The 17227-nt window shown below is 35.7% G+C and overlaps 1 protein-coding gene across 1 annotated transcript; it reads right to left on the bottom strand.

Moving 5' to 3' along the window:
- Positions 1 to 3446: 3446 nt before the first annotated feature.
- LOC127849047 (nephrocystin-3-like) lies at positions 3447 to 15841 on the bottom strand. Its single transcript, XM_052381770.1, has 6 exons — positions 15608 to 15841; positions 13559 to 13629; positions 5474 to 5585; positions 4849 to 4974; positions 4517 to 4642; positions 3447 to 3593 (listed from the first exon to the last, which is right to left on the bottom strand). The coding sequence occupies exons 1-6, from the start codon at positions 15839 to 15841 to the stop codon at positions 3447 to 3449; spliced, it is 816 nt and encodes a 271-aa protein (XP_052237730.1).
- Between the last annotated feature and the right edge of the window lie 1386 nt (positions 15842 to 17227).

Here is a 17227-nt window from a genome sequence, read left to right as displayed (position 1 = left end):
ATGCAGACGCAGACTACTGATATTCAGACCACGGAGAGCCTCACACAGACCGGGACTGTCATACCCGATCCAGTTTATGTGTAATGTATTGTTTAAAAAAGTCATAGATGCGAGGAGGAATGAGCGTTCCATTGAAATCATATCTGAACGTGAATATGATAAGTTGGCTGCGTTTTCTACGCATGATGTTATGTAAGAAAATCACAAAATCACACTTGACCTCATGATCGAGTGTCAGCAGCGCGCTGAACAGACTGCGTAGCCAGGTAGAAGAGCATATTAAATTCATGATTCTAATGTATTGTACACAAGGAAGTAATGTGGTTGAGTATTTATACTGTGCTGGGTCTAATCTTTTAAAAGTAATCCAGATAAGAATATCCGCCTCGACCGAACTGCCAGTATCTATAAAATAAAACAACTATTTTACAATTTACAATTTTTACGACGATGTAAATAAGGATCGAATTGGTCGTGAGTGGCGCGCGTTTTATGTAATTTATTCAAATTGAAATAAACTGAAATAACCAAACTGTAAATGACAAAATCAATTTACATCTGGTTTAAAAGTTCATCTGTTTAAGAAAATAGATAAATTCAAACACGCGCAATCTAAGTTAAATTGTTCGACTATTAAACATGTTAAAATGTATAAGTACAACTGAAGCATGTCTTATCTCAATGTATTTGTAAATTATTCTTTATTAAATATGCTTCATGTTAGATGTTTTAGATGAAAAAGTATTTCACTCTTTGTCTTAACACAACGAATTTAAAAGTGTAAGGGAGACAATCTATCGCAACATATTATTAACATATTTACATTGTTTGATTTCCATATTTGAACTGCCATAACACGGAATTATTTCCTATATAGACGTGTTTCTACTGTGCAACCGGTACGGGAAATATACTTAAAGCCACACAACTTTCCTCTTACCTTGAAATGAAATACATGTTAAGCAATACATATAGATGCAATTTGAAAGTGTGCAAAATTGTCATTAAATCTAGATCTATAGCCATGTTAGCAAGTAATTAATTATTTTTCAAACGGTACCGCTTTTAAATCGAAAGTAGGATTTCTATACGTATACGTCCATTTGGACTAACGCGATTATTTTTAAGTTTTAAAGCACAAAAAGACGGATTTCCACCGTGTTGCCACCCGATATATTCTTATTTCATAGATACAATTAAATCAATAGCCTGGTTAGCAAGCAACGTATAATTTTTTAAACGGTACCGCTTTTAAAACCGAAAGTAGGATGTCTATACGTATACGTCCCTTTCGACAAACTTGATTATTTTTATGTTTTAAAGTGCAAAAAGACGGATTTCTACCTTGTTACCACCAGATATATCGTTATTGGCATACATAAAAATTGTTTCTTATTTGTACTTAAATCTACTATGCCAAATAAGTTGTGTTGCTTTTAACGTACCAGGAAAAACGCTTAATTGGTCGTTATCGTATCTTTTCTCAAATTAATGATGTGCATATTAATATCAATATTCTGTAAAAAAGGTCTCTATATTATCGAAACTCGTGCAGATTTTGTTAATATAGACTTTTGTTTCGTATTGGTAGCGCATTTTAACGGCATCGATATATATATATATTATATATTATATATAGAGATATTATAAATTAGATTATATATATCATATATATATATCTATATATATATATATATATCTTTCATATATCTCTCTACTCTCCTCTCTCTCTTCTCTACTCTCCCGCCGTCTCTCGCGCGCGAGTCCCGCGCGCGCGCAGGCGCGCGCGCGCGCGCCGCGCGCCGCGCGCGCGCCGCGCGCGCTCGCGCGCCGCTCGCGCGCGCGCGCGCGCCGCGCGCCGCGCGCGCTCGCGCGCGAGCGAGCGCCGCGCGCCGAGCGACGCCGCAGCCCACCCGACATACAGACAGACGACAGACCAGACAGACACCAGACAGACGATGATAAGAGAGAGGAGACAGATAGAGAGACAGAGAGAGAGACAGAGAGACAGACAGAGAGACAGACAGAAGAAAACAGAGAGAGAGACAAGAGACAGAGACAGAGACAAGACAGAGAGAAGAGAGAGAGAGAGAGAGAGAGAGAGAGAGAGAGAGAGAGAGAGAGAGAGAGAGAGAGAGAGAGAGAGAGAGAGGGAGTCAATCTAAAAAATGCATGCTACTTTACGACAATACTTGCGTTTTGCAATAAAAAAACTCATCAAACACAGTATGCGTTTTACATTGATGTTTCAAAGTTGTTATTTTAGAAGAAAGGTCTGTTGAACATGAACTATGCAAATGAACCAATTAAATTTATTTGAATAGAATTACGCAATAGGCTGTTCTGGTTTTGTGCTGCTTGCACATAATCATTTTCACATTGCATCTGAGTGGGAAAGGGTAAAGACACTACATGTTTGCTGCGCTATGGGAAAAGAGGGATTCATGCATGTTCGTGAAGTGTCTTCTCAGATTAGTGTGTGCAAACTTTGCTTCTGAGCGGGAAAGGGTTGAAGAAATTTCTTATCGTATTCAGGGTAAATTTGAAAAAGCTGAACCACTGTACAGACAGACAGTGGAGATACGTGAGAGAGCGTTCGGTCCCGAGCATCCATCCGTGGCCACCGCGCTCGTGAATCTGGCCGTGCTGTTGTCGCAACAGGTTACATGTAGGTGCTTTAAGCATTGAAAAAAGTGTATTTAAATACTTGTTTTAATGGAAAAAAGCAGCTGTTGGGTGATTGTGTCTATGAACAAAATAATGTTTTTGAAGTGCCTGTATCCTTTATAATGCTGTTGGGGTGCTTTTAAAGAACATATGCCTTGTTTCTTGATGTTTTGAACACTCTTAAAATAATTCAAGTCTCATTTTAGAATAAGCACAGCTTTGCGGAACCTCTGTATGAACGTGCTTTGAAAATATACGAGGAAAGTCTAGGTGTGCACCATCAAAATGAGTTCATGAATGTAACTAGATTTTGACAAATGCAGGTGTTTTTTGTCAATACATGTGTACTTTCACAGGTGTTGGTGATTCTTTATGAATGCAGGTGGATTTTCATAGGTGCAGGTTATTGGGCAATAATGAAGGTGGATTGTCACAGATATAGGTTATTCTTCATGGATACATGTTTTTTCACTTTTCCAGGTTTGTTCAACAGATATTTTGCCAGTTTGCAATATGATGACAACGGTTCCTTTCAAGGCCCCATATTCGAAAGATACTAGTCTTAAAATTTTCCCAAAATATGGTGCTATGCAACCAATGCTTCTAATCATCAAAACGCTTCATTCTTTGATTGCAAAATAAAGCTTTCAAATGAAGCAAATTAATTAATGCTGCAAAAATAAAATGGTCTAATTCGCTTTTTTTCCCTCCATTTTGGCATAAAAAAGATGCACTGTGTGCATAGTTGCCCATTATACACAGCTAAGTATGGTACTTCTTCATGGGTGCAGGTGGTTCTTCACAGTGGAGGTGGTATCACCGCTGGAGCTACGTCCGGACAACAGGTCCTTGACCTGATATGAGGTGTCCTGTTCCTTGATTTTTGTGGCACGATTGTACAGCTTGGCAGCTGTCTCAAATTCTTGCTGTGAATTGAAATGGTCGCAATTCAAAATTACCTCAAATCCAAAACAGTCACAAGTCAAAACGGTCCCCAAAGTAAACCATCTAGTTTCAATCACTCTTGCTCACTTTTGGATAACTATATAAAACAAATATCAATTTCTTGCTGTATATTAAAACACAGAATATGAGTCGCACTGAGGGAAAATGGGGCTTAATGCGTGTGTGTAAAGTGGCCTAGATTAGCCTGTGCAGTCCGCAAAGGCAAATCAGAAACAACATTTTCCACTTAGACGGGATTTTTGCTTACTTCCAATAAATGAAAAATACCATTCAAGCTAAAGAATTGTCTCTTATTAGCCTGTGGGGACTGCATAGACTCATCTGGGACGACACTTATCGCACATGCATTAAGGCCCGACCAGATGGAGGCTCAACAAGTTTGAAGCTCACTTAAGGTGTACCATATAAAACTAATATCCAAATTATGGCTGTTATTTGGTATAAAACAAATATGTTAATATCTTTCTGGCTTGCCTACAAGAGATGTGTTTGTCAGAAACACAATGCCCCTTTCTGCGCCACTTTGATTTTTTTAATTATATCTTTTTTAAAAATATAATATTACTTCCGGATCCCTTTTAAAACTTATTTGTACATACCAAATGATAAATAGAAATTACCTCCCTTTAAAGCTTGTTACTTCCCTTGGATTTGTTTGTTTAACTTGCAGGATGACCTTGACCTTTAACCACTCAAAATGTGCAGCTCCATGAGATACACATGCATGCTAAATATCAAGTTGTTATCTTCAATATTGCAAAAATTATGGCCAATTTTTAAGTGTTTGGACAGACGGACGGACGGACGGACAGTTCAAATGCTATATGCCACCCTACAGGGGCATAACAAAAAGAAACAGTTGTTAACCATACAAAACACGTACCTGATCATACTTCAGAAGGGCCATGTTCCGCTGAGTTTCTGCCACTTTTGGATGGTGCACACCTAGACTTTCCTCGTATATTTTCAACGCACGTTCATACAGAGGTTCCGCAAAGCTGTGCTTGTTCTAAAATGAGACTTGAATTATGTTAAGAGTTCCCAAGGACATCAAGAAACAATGCATATGTTCGTTAAAAGCACCCCAACAGCATTATAAAGGACACAAGCACTTCAAAAACATTATTTTGTTCATAGACACATTCACCCAACAGCTGCTTAAAAACAAGTATTTAAATACACTTTTTTTCAATGCTAAAAGCACCTACATGTAACCTGTTGCGACAACAGCACGGCCAGATTCACGAGCGCGGTGGCCACGGATGGATACTCGGGACCGAACGCTCTCTCACGTATCTCCACTGTCTGTCTGTACAGTGGTTCAGCTTTTTCAAATTTACCCTGAATACGATAAGAAATTTCTTCAACCCTTTCCCGCTCAGAAGCAAAGTGTGCACACACTAATCTGAGAAGACACTTCACGAACATGCATGAATCCCTCTTTTCCCATAGCGCAGCAAACATGTAGTGTCTTTACCCTTTCCCACTCAGATGCAGTGTGAAAATGATTATGTGCAAGCAGCACAAAACCAGAACAGCCTGCCAGTATATTGCAGTCTGTTCAGGTTTTATGCTGTTTGCTTCTCACCGGTATCTGAGGGTTGTAAATGAAGCATTTAAAACTTGAATTTAGTAAGAAAGGTGTTTAATTAATTTTAACATGCAAATGCATCAAAATACGTATCTTAGTGGTAAAGGGTTAAAATATATACCTGCTTCCGGTAGACTAGAGCCAAATGCATGATCACAGCAGCTATGCCGGGATGATCTGCGAAAAGATTCTGCTAAAGGATCTGCAGAGCCTGTTCGTAAAGTGGATCCGCCATGGCGTAGTTTTTACGATCGTTAACAGCGCTGCGATGTTATTAAGGGACTGCGCCAGATCGATGGGGTTTGTACCCAGGAAATGTTCACGCATCTCGAGGGAACGCTTGAAGAACTTCTCTGCTGTGCTGAAATGTATAGTTGAGCCACAATGTAGAATTGAGCCATAATGAAAATTGAGCCACAATGTAGAAATAAGCTATACTGTAGAATTGAGCCACAATGTAGAATAAAGCTAAAATGTAGAATTGAGCCAGAATGTAAAATTAAGCCGTAATGTAGAATTGAGCCACAATGTAGATTTCAGCCATAATGTAGAATTAAGCCACAAAAATAGAATTAAGCAATAATGTAGAATTCAGCCATAAAGTAGAATTAAGCCACGATGTAGAATTGAGCCATAATGTAGAATTGAGCAACAATGTAGAATTTAGCCACATTGTAGAATAAATCCAAAATGTAGAATTGAGTCACACTGATAAATTAAACCACAATGTAGAATTGAGCCACAATGTAGAATTAAGCCATAATTTTTCATTAAGCCACAATTTAGAATTAAGCCATAATATACAATACAGCCATAATCTAAAATTAAGCTTCAAAGTAGAATGAAGCCACACTGTAGAATTACGACTCAATGTAGAATTAAGCCACTATTCAGAATTAAATCTCAATGTAGAATTAAGCCACAATGAAGAATTAAGCCACACTGTAGAATTTAGCCACAATGTAGAATTACGCCCCTAATGTAGAATTAAGCCATAATGTAGAATTCTGCCTCAATGTAGAATTAAGCCTCAATGTAGAATGAAGCCACACTGTAGATTTAAGACTCTATGTACAATTAAGCCACTATTCAGAATTAAACCTCAATGTAGAATTAAGCCACAATATAGAATTATGCCACAATGTAGAATGAAGCCATAATATAAAATTAAGCCTTAATGTAGAATTAAGCCACAATGTAGAATTAAGCCTTAATGTAGAATTAAGCCACAACGTAGAATTAAGCCACAATGTAGAATTAAGCCACAATGTAGAATTAAGCCCTTATGTAGAATTAAGCCATAATGTAGAATTCAGCTTCAATGTAGAATTAAGCCTCAATGTAAAATTTAGCCACAATGTGGACTTGAGCCATAATATAGAATTTAGCCACAGTGTAGAATAAAGTCACAATGAAGAATTATGCCACAATGTAGATTTAAGCCTCAATGTATACTTAATCAATAATGTAGAGTCGAGCCATAATGTAGAATTAAGCCATACTATAGAATTAAATCACAATGTAGAATTGAGCCACAACATAGACTTAAGCCACAATGCCAAGCAACCGTGAGATAACATCTTCGATCCCGATTGTGGTAGCATTCTTTAGATCTCCGGCATAGGCACCTGTACTGGTCCTGCCCATTAACCTGACTCAAGAGTTTCATTAAGCCTTAGGCTTTCGATACAATAGGCTTCTGATGCGATTATGCAATTAAGCTACTATAAAAGGTTTTAATTAATTCTTACGCAAAATTATTTTGTAGATCGTTGAACACCCCGAGTTCGTTGAGCGTCCTAGCTTGAGTCTCGGACTAGGGTCCTACACACAGCCCCTCCAAATGAAGAGCTCGCTTTCAGAGGGGCCATGCCTTGAACGCGATGCTGAAAATTTGAATTTTATATCGTTTCAGATCTATGAAGCTATCAAGAAAGTTAATTTTCAGGTAGAAAATTTGAATTTTACACGGCTTTAAACTGTATGAAACTATCAAGAAACTAAATGTTGATGCTAAAATTCAGAATTTTACACCGTTTTAAACTGTATGAAAATATATATAAAAAAGAAATTTTGAGGCTGAAATTAAGAATTTAACACCGTTTAAACCATATGACACTATCAAGGAACGCAAAGTATTTATAAAGCCCGTCATATTCAAACGCTTGCTGATTTTTTTTTTAATTTGCACTTAAGTAGTTTATTTAGTCCTTAATATTCAAAAGAAGTCTTTTGAGGAGGGTGCATGCTTAAACGCGTTGCTGAAAATTTGAATGTTACACAGTTTAGACCGTCTAAAGTATCAATAAACTTAATATACTAACAATACAATACATTTATTTATAAAGCTCTTCATATTAATGTTGGACTAAAATTTTGGGTTTAACACCATTTTAGAGCATGTGAAACCATCAAGAAGCTACATTTATGTATTTATCCCTTCATATAAAAAGCACTCTTTTGTAGAGGGCCCATGCACTGAACCCAAGGCTAAAAACGCAGTTATAAAGATGTTCGCATATTTGATTTTGTGCAGGTGCTTTTTGCAGATCAAAACAAAACAGTATTTTGACGATATAGTTCATATTTCTTATGAAGAGACATTTTGTTTCGAAATGTAATTGAATTTTGTTTTGAAATCCAATCAAATCTACCTACATATATACATTGTAATATTGATTTGGTTACCTACCATTATGTAAGTCGTATCTCCAGTGTAACCCTATAAAGCAGCGTAAACATGAAGACAACTATTATGTAATCAAATTAAGCTTTCCAAATGACATACGGTAAATAAAGCTTTTCAATTAAAATTTAGGAAATAAAGCTTTCAAATAACAATAAGTGAAGTTAATACATCTTTCCAATTATCATTTAAAGTTAAAAAATATCCAAATATGACAAAATCAATAAAGCATTTAATAATCAAAGACTGAAGTACGCTTTCAAATTATCATTACGCGATTAAAACTTTCTAATGTCACGATAATTATTTTTAAATCATTTTTCATATTTTTTTAAAAGTATTTCAAAATGAATCAATGTCTTTACCATCATTTTAATATAACTTGTGCTTTTAACATACTATCTGAAACATTCTTTCTTTACTTAAAAACAAGTTTTAATTAAAGCAATCAGAGGCAAAGCGAAAATGGCTATGTGCAAACAGCATTAAACCACAACAACCCCCTAGTTTGTTCCGGTTGTTTGTGCTGTTTGCTTCTCATCAGTATCTAAGGGTTGGAAATGAACTCTTTAAACTTGAATCTAATTAGAAAGATCTTTAATTAAATTTCACTTTTTAAGGGACTACAAATGCGTAAAAGTACGTAGCTAAGTTATTAAAGCTTTAATTGAAGCACTCAAATGAAACCCCCGCTAAAAAGTCCGTCCTGCCCTTAAACACACATTCATACACACACACACACACACAAATTAATTTAGAAAATATGAACCACCTTCTAGAAAAACTGGGCGTAAAGCACGTGCGTGTCTTCCAATTTTGGCCTGGGCAGTCCGCTACGGGTAATCACGGACGACACTTTAAGTTAGTATGTTATTTTTCATTTAAAGGAAGTCTCTTTTTGCAAAAATCCAGTTAAAGTGGAAAGCGTTATCCCATATTAGCCTTTGCGGACTTCACAGGCTAATCTAGGGCGATACTTTACGCACATGCGTTTAACCCAGTTTTCCTACAACGAGGCTCATTTTGTACACCAAACTCTATATTCCGCGTGACGCAGGTGATGGTAAACTGTCCCCAGATCCCCCACGAAACACCAATGTTTAGTATCCATGGGAACCATTACAACGCCTCCTAGTCCGTGGCCGCAATTGTCCTCGAGTGTCTTTACAACCCGGACGGCATCAAGTTACGTTTGGATATGCAAATGATGTTGTAGGCGCACATAATTTTATTGTCATTGTACGGCTTCTAAAATACTTATTTGATGTTACGATTATACTTGTTTTTTAAACTTAAATTTAATTACTTGTGTTTAACTCAACCATTATGTTGTTATTGTCAGATCATATAAAAGTATGGGATCACAAGAGCTCTTTTGTGCAATGAAATCGATGTGCAAATCATCAAACAATCAAACGGGATCTACATCGGAGTTATCACTTCAAAGACAAATCCACATACTGTAAAAACATTATCATGCATGTTGTTTAATTTTCGTTGACTTCATTGTCTGACCGATCCACGACTTTAACACAAACACATCGCTATATTACCGACGCAAACTCATTTTGTCTTCAAAATCGGAAACTCACGAATTTTCTTATCACGAAAAAAATTAAACGCAAATCTAATCTCACCGAATGTAAATTATTTTACAGTATTAGGCGATTGATTCTTGCAATAAATACAATACCTCATGATAATGAATTTTATTCTCTGCTGATGCAGCTGGAGTTTTACATTTGAACTTCGCTCTGGGAAAACAGGGCTTAATGCATGTCCGCAGTCCGCACTGGTTAAACCAAGGACGACGCGAAATGAAAAAAAATTAAGCCCGGTTTTCCCAGAACAAGTCTCATTTATATTTTCACTGCCCGAAATCTTGTTTTCTTTTCTGCTCTTTTGGGGGGAAAACTTTTGCAAACCATGAAATGCTTGACAACCAACAACGTTTTATCGTGTACATTACAGATTGCCATACAGCACTGCGACACGCCCCCGACAATAGAACACGTGACTGGGAGAAGGGATAACACAATAACGGACACCACGAACTACTACATTATTCAATAAACTTAAGTACATTTCGCATGTGGAATAAAATTTGGTGTTTGACATTTGCTTAGTAGCTTAGTACTTTATTTTAACAACAATGCAGCAAAATTGGCACGTTCAAGCTTCTGTGATTAGTCGTGCATCCTGCATTACAAAGCTTGTCGTTTATAAGTCATTCGCCCTATGTCAAACAACACAAATAAAACTTAGGCATTGCAGTCCAGTGACATACTTACAGGTAAAATGAACAGTCTTTATTCACGCCAAAAAAAAAACACATTAATCATGCGTAGCATTGCAGTCATGTTACCACTCGCTCATTGCACTCAACCATCAACGCAAAGATAATCTTAATATTCCATTCAATAAAACGCCGTCGGTATCGTAAACACAAACATAATAAACCTCAAACTTGCATGCACACGCAGAGCAGCAACTACCACGGATTTTCCATGAAAATCGAAATGTGTTGCTTGCATAAAACGATCTCAAAATGTTTTAATTATATAAGTGTTTTTTCACCATAAATTAGGCAAGCTCGCATTCTTAGAAAGTCGTCATTTGCTTTTTTAATAGAGTTATTACATAACTTATTATACCCAAATCTTTTTAGTTTACATATTTTGCACATATTATATTTCCCTTTAATCACAGATGATTTAAAGACAGCATACTTTTTTTCTTGGAACTATTTTTCAAAATAACTTTCCTTTTGCTTAAAGTTTCGTTTTATTTGTGTATCTTCCTTAAATTTGAAATTGTATTCGTCTGTGCAAATGGCTTATTTGCATGTTTTGTGTCTGTAGATGTATTACTGTGTACATGTATTACGCCCTGTTTTCGCAGATCACGGCTCATATATGTATTATTATTGTTCTATCGTTAATGTATTATTTGTATTACTGATGCAAAAAGGCAACCCTTTATCCAAGAAAGACAACTCTGGAATAAGCAAAAACGTATGTACGAGTTGCATCCCTTTAAATATTTTTCGGAGACAGCTGCATGTTAGCTTAATATTACATTTGTACTTCAATTTAAAAGAATCACTTATTTTACAGTTGAGTACACCAGTCGTATTAATCATAATGAATTATGTGCCGATGTATATCATTATAAACATTTTGAAATTTGAGATTACAATGCAAGATAACAATTATTCAATAATTCAATTATTACTTGTTTTGCAATCGGGATCACGTTTCCTCCTTTATATATATATATATATATATATATATATATATATATATATATATATATATATATATATATATATATATATATATATATAATTGAACAATAAAGCACACTGTAACTGCAAAAGATCGCATATATTCATGTTTGTGATTGCAACCTCGAGATAAACATAAAACCTAAAATTAAAATCCAACATTCTTGATGTACTGCTGTCAATATTATTCTATTGTTATTGATATTTCAACTTTAAAGGGACCTTTTCACAGATGCTGGCATATTCTCAAGTTTGCCATTAAATGCTTACAATATGCCCCATATGTTCAATATGCGTAAATTGATAATGTAAACATTCGAACTAAATAGATCCAGAAAAAAAACAAGAATACAAATACAAGTAATATTCAACTGGACTCGAACGACTGACTCTTGGAGTAGAAGTCAATAACTTAGACCACTCGGCCATTCGTGCTCAAACAGTGAGGGGTGCATTTTATACTTAATATTAGCAATCATAGTAATGTCACAAACATAACGATAACATGAACTCTGTAAATAAGTAAATCGTTACGCGTTTCGCGTTTGTAACGCTTTATAATGTTTTCAGGTTTTGAAATCGTCAAAAGTTGCATATAATGGATATTTTAGAGTGTAATAATGTTTTGTTTTGTTGTTTCTTCGCAAATTACAAACTCGAAAATTTGCAAATCTGAAACATTTATTTTATTTTTTGTCAATCTAACAAAACGCAAAAATGTCCCTTTAATAAATGAGATGAAACTGCTTTGAATACAAGGACTATTTCTAAGAAAACTTTTTTTATAATTAATATGTAAGTTTTGACCTTCCTCGACCTTTGTAAGTTTTAAACATTAATAAGATATTTCGAACATTTGTGAATGATTCCCCGCCAGCAGACTAGAATGAATCAATGGAATTTTCATATTTTTTAAACAATATAAGTAAGTGAATCTATTGTTTCTCCAGTGAAACGGCTATGTGGTTAAAACAAATGTACACTCTATTCTTGGTAATCAACAATACATTTTGTGTGTGCCTCTTAATATTTGGCACATTGTCAGCATAAGAGTGTTTTTTCTTTAAGGCTTTATTCTCATGTTTATTATTCACATTGCATCTGTGTATTCGTATAGTTTATACCATATTAAGTATTGTTGTTGCCTATCCTGATAATTTTTGTTTACAAAAATACATTTTTTGTTGTACTAAAACTTTAAACATGTTTAAACATTGGGTTTTACGAAAGCCGTTGTTCCAGCAGTGCAATAAAACGTGTTGCAAAGCTTTAACATTGAGACGTACATGATATACGGTACATATATTATATCGTTCAGTAAATTGACAAAATGTTAAAAAATAAAATGTTTCAGAATCGCAAATTTCGTTGTAGTTATGATAGTAAGGAAACAGTAATAATGATCATTTACCATGGTCTAAGGCCACGTCAGAAAAAGTAATCCGTTAAGAAGTTTTGACCTTTGCATAAAGGCACAATGTATCACAAAGTATTGGCAAAAATGGTATAAGAACACAATTTCATATTCAATGCGATTTCTTGGTCCTCCTTTGCTTTAAAACGATCCCCAAACCCCGAAGCTTTTCATTTTTACAAATGTTCTACTTTTTTAAAACAAAATGGTAATGTATAATGTGGATAAATGGTGATGTTTAAAAAGAAGTATGCTATCAATGTCAGCTAAAGGGATTCCATTGGAAATATTTGCACAGCAAACACTAAAATACATTACAAAATAAGTATGTATATTATTTTGCACATATTTTGGTAAGGTTTATTGTTGACAATATTCTGTTCTATAAATCTAAACCATCAAACACAACAGCAAATTTTAAAATAATGTTTTTTCTGCAAAATAAACTTTATTTTATTATTCTATTACACAGACTTGGTGAATTATGGCAGGCAAAAACATAGCATTGAGTCATACGTCCATTTGCTTCACCCATAAAGATTTGCACACAAACAAATGTAATAATTAACCTTCAACTTGTTGTCGTCCATGTTAGCGAGTTGGGTCCCGTTGATTCCTCTCTCAGTGAACATCTCAGTGAGGCGTTCCATCTAAATGCATATTAGCCAGTGTTTCTCGTTCTCAACTGTCCAGTCGTTAATCGTACCAGCAACAAACTTGTTGAGGCAGCCGGACTGGGACACTGAGTCCTTCGGGAAAGGTACAGGTGACATTAAAACGGGCATCAGAATGGAGAATATGAAGAACGGCTAAAACCGCCCAACCACAGGGAATGCAAAGCAAAATACACAGGCTAATCTGGGTAGACATTTTATGCACATGAATTGAGTCCCCTTTTCCCTCAGCAAGGCTCATATAATATCAGAACTGGCAGGCAATGAATTACACCAATCCCTGAGAACCGGTATGATCTGGCCGACTCCGTCTCGCCGATGAGGAGTCACTGATGATACTAGCACCTGCAGGGCAGACACAGGACTCATTAAGAAAACATGGCAATGACCTCCTTTTAGTCAAAATAACGTAGGAACAAACATTGGCTTGTGTCTGAAAAAGCGTAAACTGACATCCATCTTATAAAGAAAGTTTCAAGTTCATACCCTTAGTAAAACAGTAACTAGTGTCTTTTAAGACCGACCGTGATGCACAAGTGTGCCAACTATTTAACCGTATACGAAGTCAGCAAAACAATCAGACACACTGCACATTCTAGCCTTAAAAAACTTTTTCATGTTTAAATAATGATGGTCGAGTAAGATAAAATGGATCTTGTTTAACTTTACCCCACTGGTTGAGTCTGTTGAAAAATCATACATAATCAAACTGAGGTAATGTAATACAAACTCTAACAATATTAATGTCTTTGAAGATCTTAACAGCAAAATATTTGCGGATATGCACAAAAATACAGTTTTGATTCTCGGCAACCAAAACACAGTGGTTGATGTTCAAAATAAAGTATTCCAAACATTCCGGATGGATAGAGATGGATAACTTGCAAAGCTCAGTCAACGCTTGCCAACTTTCTTTTACAATCATCCTTCTAGCACACAATTACTGCGATATATCACTTTGATGGCGAGGACAGTGTTTTAATTATTATCGTTGTTTTAACTCCTATTATTACTTTACCAATGAGATATTAGACTCAAACTTATTTCTGAAAACCTATGATATGCTGAAATATAAAGTTCATACCCACTTTGCTAAGAAAAAAAGTTCATTTAAAACAAACACATAAAGTAAAAAGAAATTAACGTCACGTTGACCATGTGGAACTTATGTTTTCCACTTAAGCGTTGCTTGTTTTTTTGTTTGCATTTGTTTACCAGTTTCAACAATATTTTATTTGAATCAGGAGGGTCAGTTAACCAACTCACACTTTCGATGTGATAGCTGGTCACATTCTCATGCCATTACTTGACCACTGCCCAACTTGAATCAGTCAACCCACTGAAATGCGGTCAGTTAACCCACTCAAAGGCGGTCAGTTAACCCACTCAAAGGTGGTCAGTTAACCCACTCAAAGGCGGTCAGTTAACCCACTTAAAGGCGGTCAGTTAACCCACTCAAAGGCGGTCAGTTAACCCACTTAAAGGCGGTCAGTTAACCCACTCAAAGGAATCAGTTAACCCACTCAAAGGCGGTCAGTTAACCCACTCAAAGGCAGTCAGTTAACCCACTTAAAGGCGGTCAGTTAACCCACTCAAAGGCGGTCAGTTAACCCACTACAAGGCAGTCAGTTAACCCACTCAAAGGCGGTCAGTTAGCAGTTAACCCTTTCAAAGGCGTTCAGTTAACCCATTCAAATTCGGTCAGTTAACCCGTTCAAAGGCGGTCAGTTAACCCACTTAAAGGCGGTCAGTTAACCTATTCAAAGGCGGTCAGTTAACCCTCTCACGCTTTCGATGGGATAGCTGCTTTTTAAGAACTAAGTGAACATACGTATGTCAGAAACTGAGAACTGCCCTACATGAATCAAAGATGGGGAGAATGTAAGAAGACAGGCTTTCATGAACAATTACTATTAAAATTACGCGTACTTGCTGGAGATCGAACCCGCGATCCTTGGCTTTGTAGTTTTTCGCTGTACTTACTATACCGGAAGTAATTGCTTAACGTAAATATTGAACTCAACAAACAACTTTAAACATTTAAACATGTATGTAGTACGTTATCACTCATTAGTTAGTTGACCGACACGTTTATTCAATGTAAACCTCTTGATAAAAATCGAACAGTTTATGTAGAATATTTAAGCAGAGATTTTAAAACATAGGGTGCGCTAAATTATGTGTAATGAAGTAGTTAAAATGCTTCTGTTGATAACCAATTATACTTGTATAATATACATGAAACTTGATTTAATTCCTCGGGAATCCTTCTTCACATTCATTCATAGAGTAAAATATAAAAAACATAACAGTTAGAGCAAACCTCCAGAAATTCCAACATTGACGAGGCAATCGGCCATTTCTCCATTCGTTCTCTGCCAAACATAGTGTGAGTCTTGTAAAGTTGGTTTTGCAGTTTCACACAGCTGGCGCAGAAACCATTGCAGCATTCCTCAGAGTGAAACTGAGCCTCTAGCTCCTGGCAAGCCGCACAATGATAGTCCCTTAGCGTATCTGGCCCTTTTGATGCGAGAAAGGTCTCCGCATTTGAAGCCATTTTGTTTACAGTTGAAACAGGTTTTTTTCTTTGCACATAGTGATCTCCCCTATGCGTTGCTACCTACACAGTTCTCTCTTATTTGATAATACTTTTAAGAAACAGCTTTACAGTATTATGCTGCTAGCAATACGTTTTATTAAATGATTTTATTTAAGGCTTCAAACTATTTAAAGATTTCTATAACATTGGTTGTGCAAAGTTTGTCTTTTAAATTTTAATTAACGTCTTTGTTTGATTGCATTTCAAATCTGAAAGATACGCCTTAGTTTTGTTCACGGTTATTCCATTCCTTATGCAGGCGCGTTTGCAATTTTGCCAATTACTTTCAAATTATTGTTAGCAAATTTTTGGAATGACAGCTGTTTACGTGACGTGAAAACATTGACTCAACAGCACAAACCAAAAAATTAATATTGAAAGTTAAGATTGCAATTTTACTGCGGATGTAATTTGTACAACGTTTACCAATATCTCAATGTATACAAACTGCGCGTTCACAGGAAACTGTGCCGTTTTCTTTTATGAACCATTTTCAACCATGTTTTCGATTCCGGTATTTACCTGGAAGAACGGACACAATATGCAATTTTTCCTTTTTTCAAGAAAGGTCACAAATTAAGTCCCTAAAATTATCGAGGCATTTTCCATATGTATATCATGGCTAGAATAATTTTATTAACTCAACGAAATATCCTTGTTAAATGGTTTGAAAACAACCACATTATAAACGATGATCTATATGCTTTTAGAGATATTCGAAGCACAATTAACTGATTATCCCATTTACTTTATAAAGGCATTCTACACGGTAATACACGATGCGTTATAAATTACGCTTGCTCCGTATCGATTAAGTACGGACACATTTCAGGTTTTCCTATACGTGTTCTAGTGTTGCCAATATAGTGAAATCCAGTAAACAACAAGTCACCTGAGTGGAAAACAAAATATCCGGGGCCGAAGACTAACGTTACCTATCATTTTGGTCCTCTCGCATTATATGTACAAGTGACAGTATTATATTAACTACTTTAATTTCTACGCAGATAGTTTTATGTTTTTCCAAAAAGAAAAATATTGTGAATACAACAATTACTATTATATAAAATCAAAGCATGGACTTCAAAACGTACGTCACAATTATACACATGCAAACATAAACTATCTAAGTACAGAAAATAATACACGCGAGCAACACATTCACATACGTACTATTTGTATATGAGTTCGAACAGACAGTAACTATGCGTAACACAGACCTTCGTGTCACAAAACAATCGTATTTTTGGCAGCATATTCATATTGGTCATAATAAATACTTATTGTAGACAAGTATGCTATTGGCTAGATAATTTAGTTTGTCATAATAAATAAAATTTATTT

This window comes from Dreissena polymorpha, chromosome 10 (genome assembly GCF_020536995.1).
Source record: "Dreissena polymorpha isolate Duluth1 chromosome 10, UMN_Dpol_1.0, whole genome shotgun sequence".
Classification (NCBI taxonomy): Eukaryota; Metazoa; Mollusca; class Bivalvia; order Myida; family Dreissenidae; genus Dreissena; species Dreissena polymorpha.
Note: the sequence above shows the minus strand (reverse complement) of the source record. Positions and strands in the feature narration are given on the sequence as shown.

What these genes read in the sequence shown, in the direction of transcription:
- LOC127849047 (XM_052381770.1), bottom strand. Translation starts at nt 15,841, where the DNA reads ATGGCTTCAAATGCGGAGACCTTTCTCGCATCAAAAGGGCCAGATACG. An exon ending in CAATGTTGGAATTTCTGGAG is followed by an intron (nt 13,630 to 15,607) that starts GTTTGCTCTAAC and finishes TCTGCCCTGCAG; the next exon opens with GTGCTAGTATCATCAGTGAC. An exon ending in CCCTTCTGAAGTATGATCAG is followed by an intron (nt 3,594 to 4,516) that starts GTACGTGTTTTG and finishes TTCAATTCACAG; the next exon opens with CAAGAATTTGAGACAGCTGC.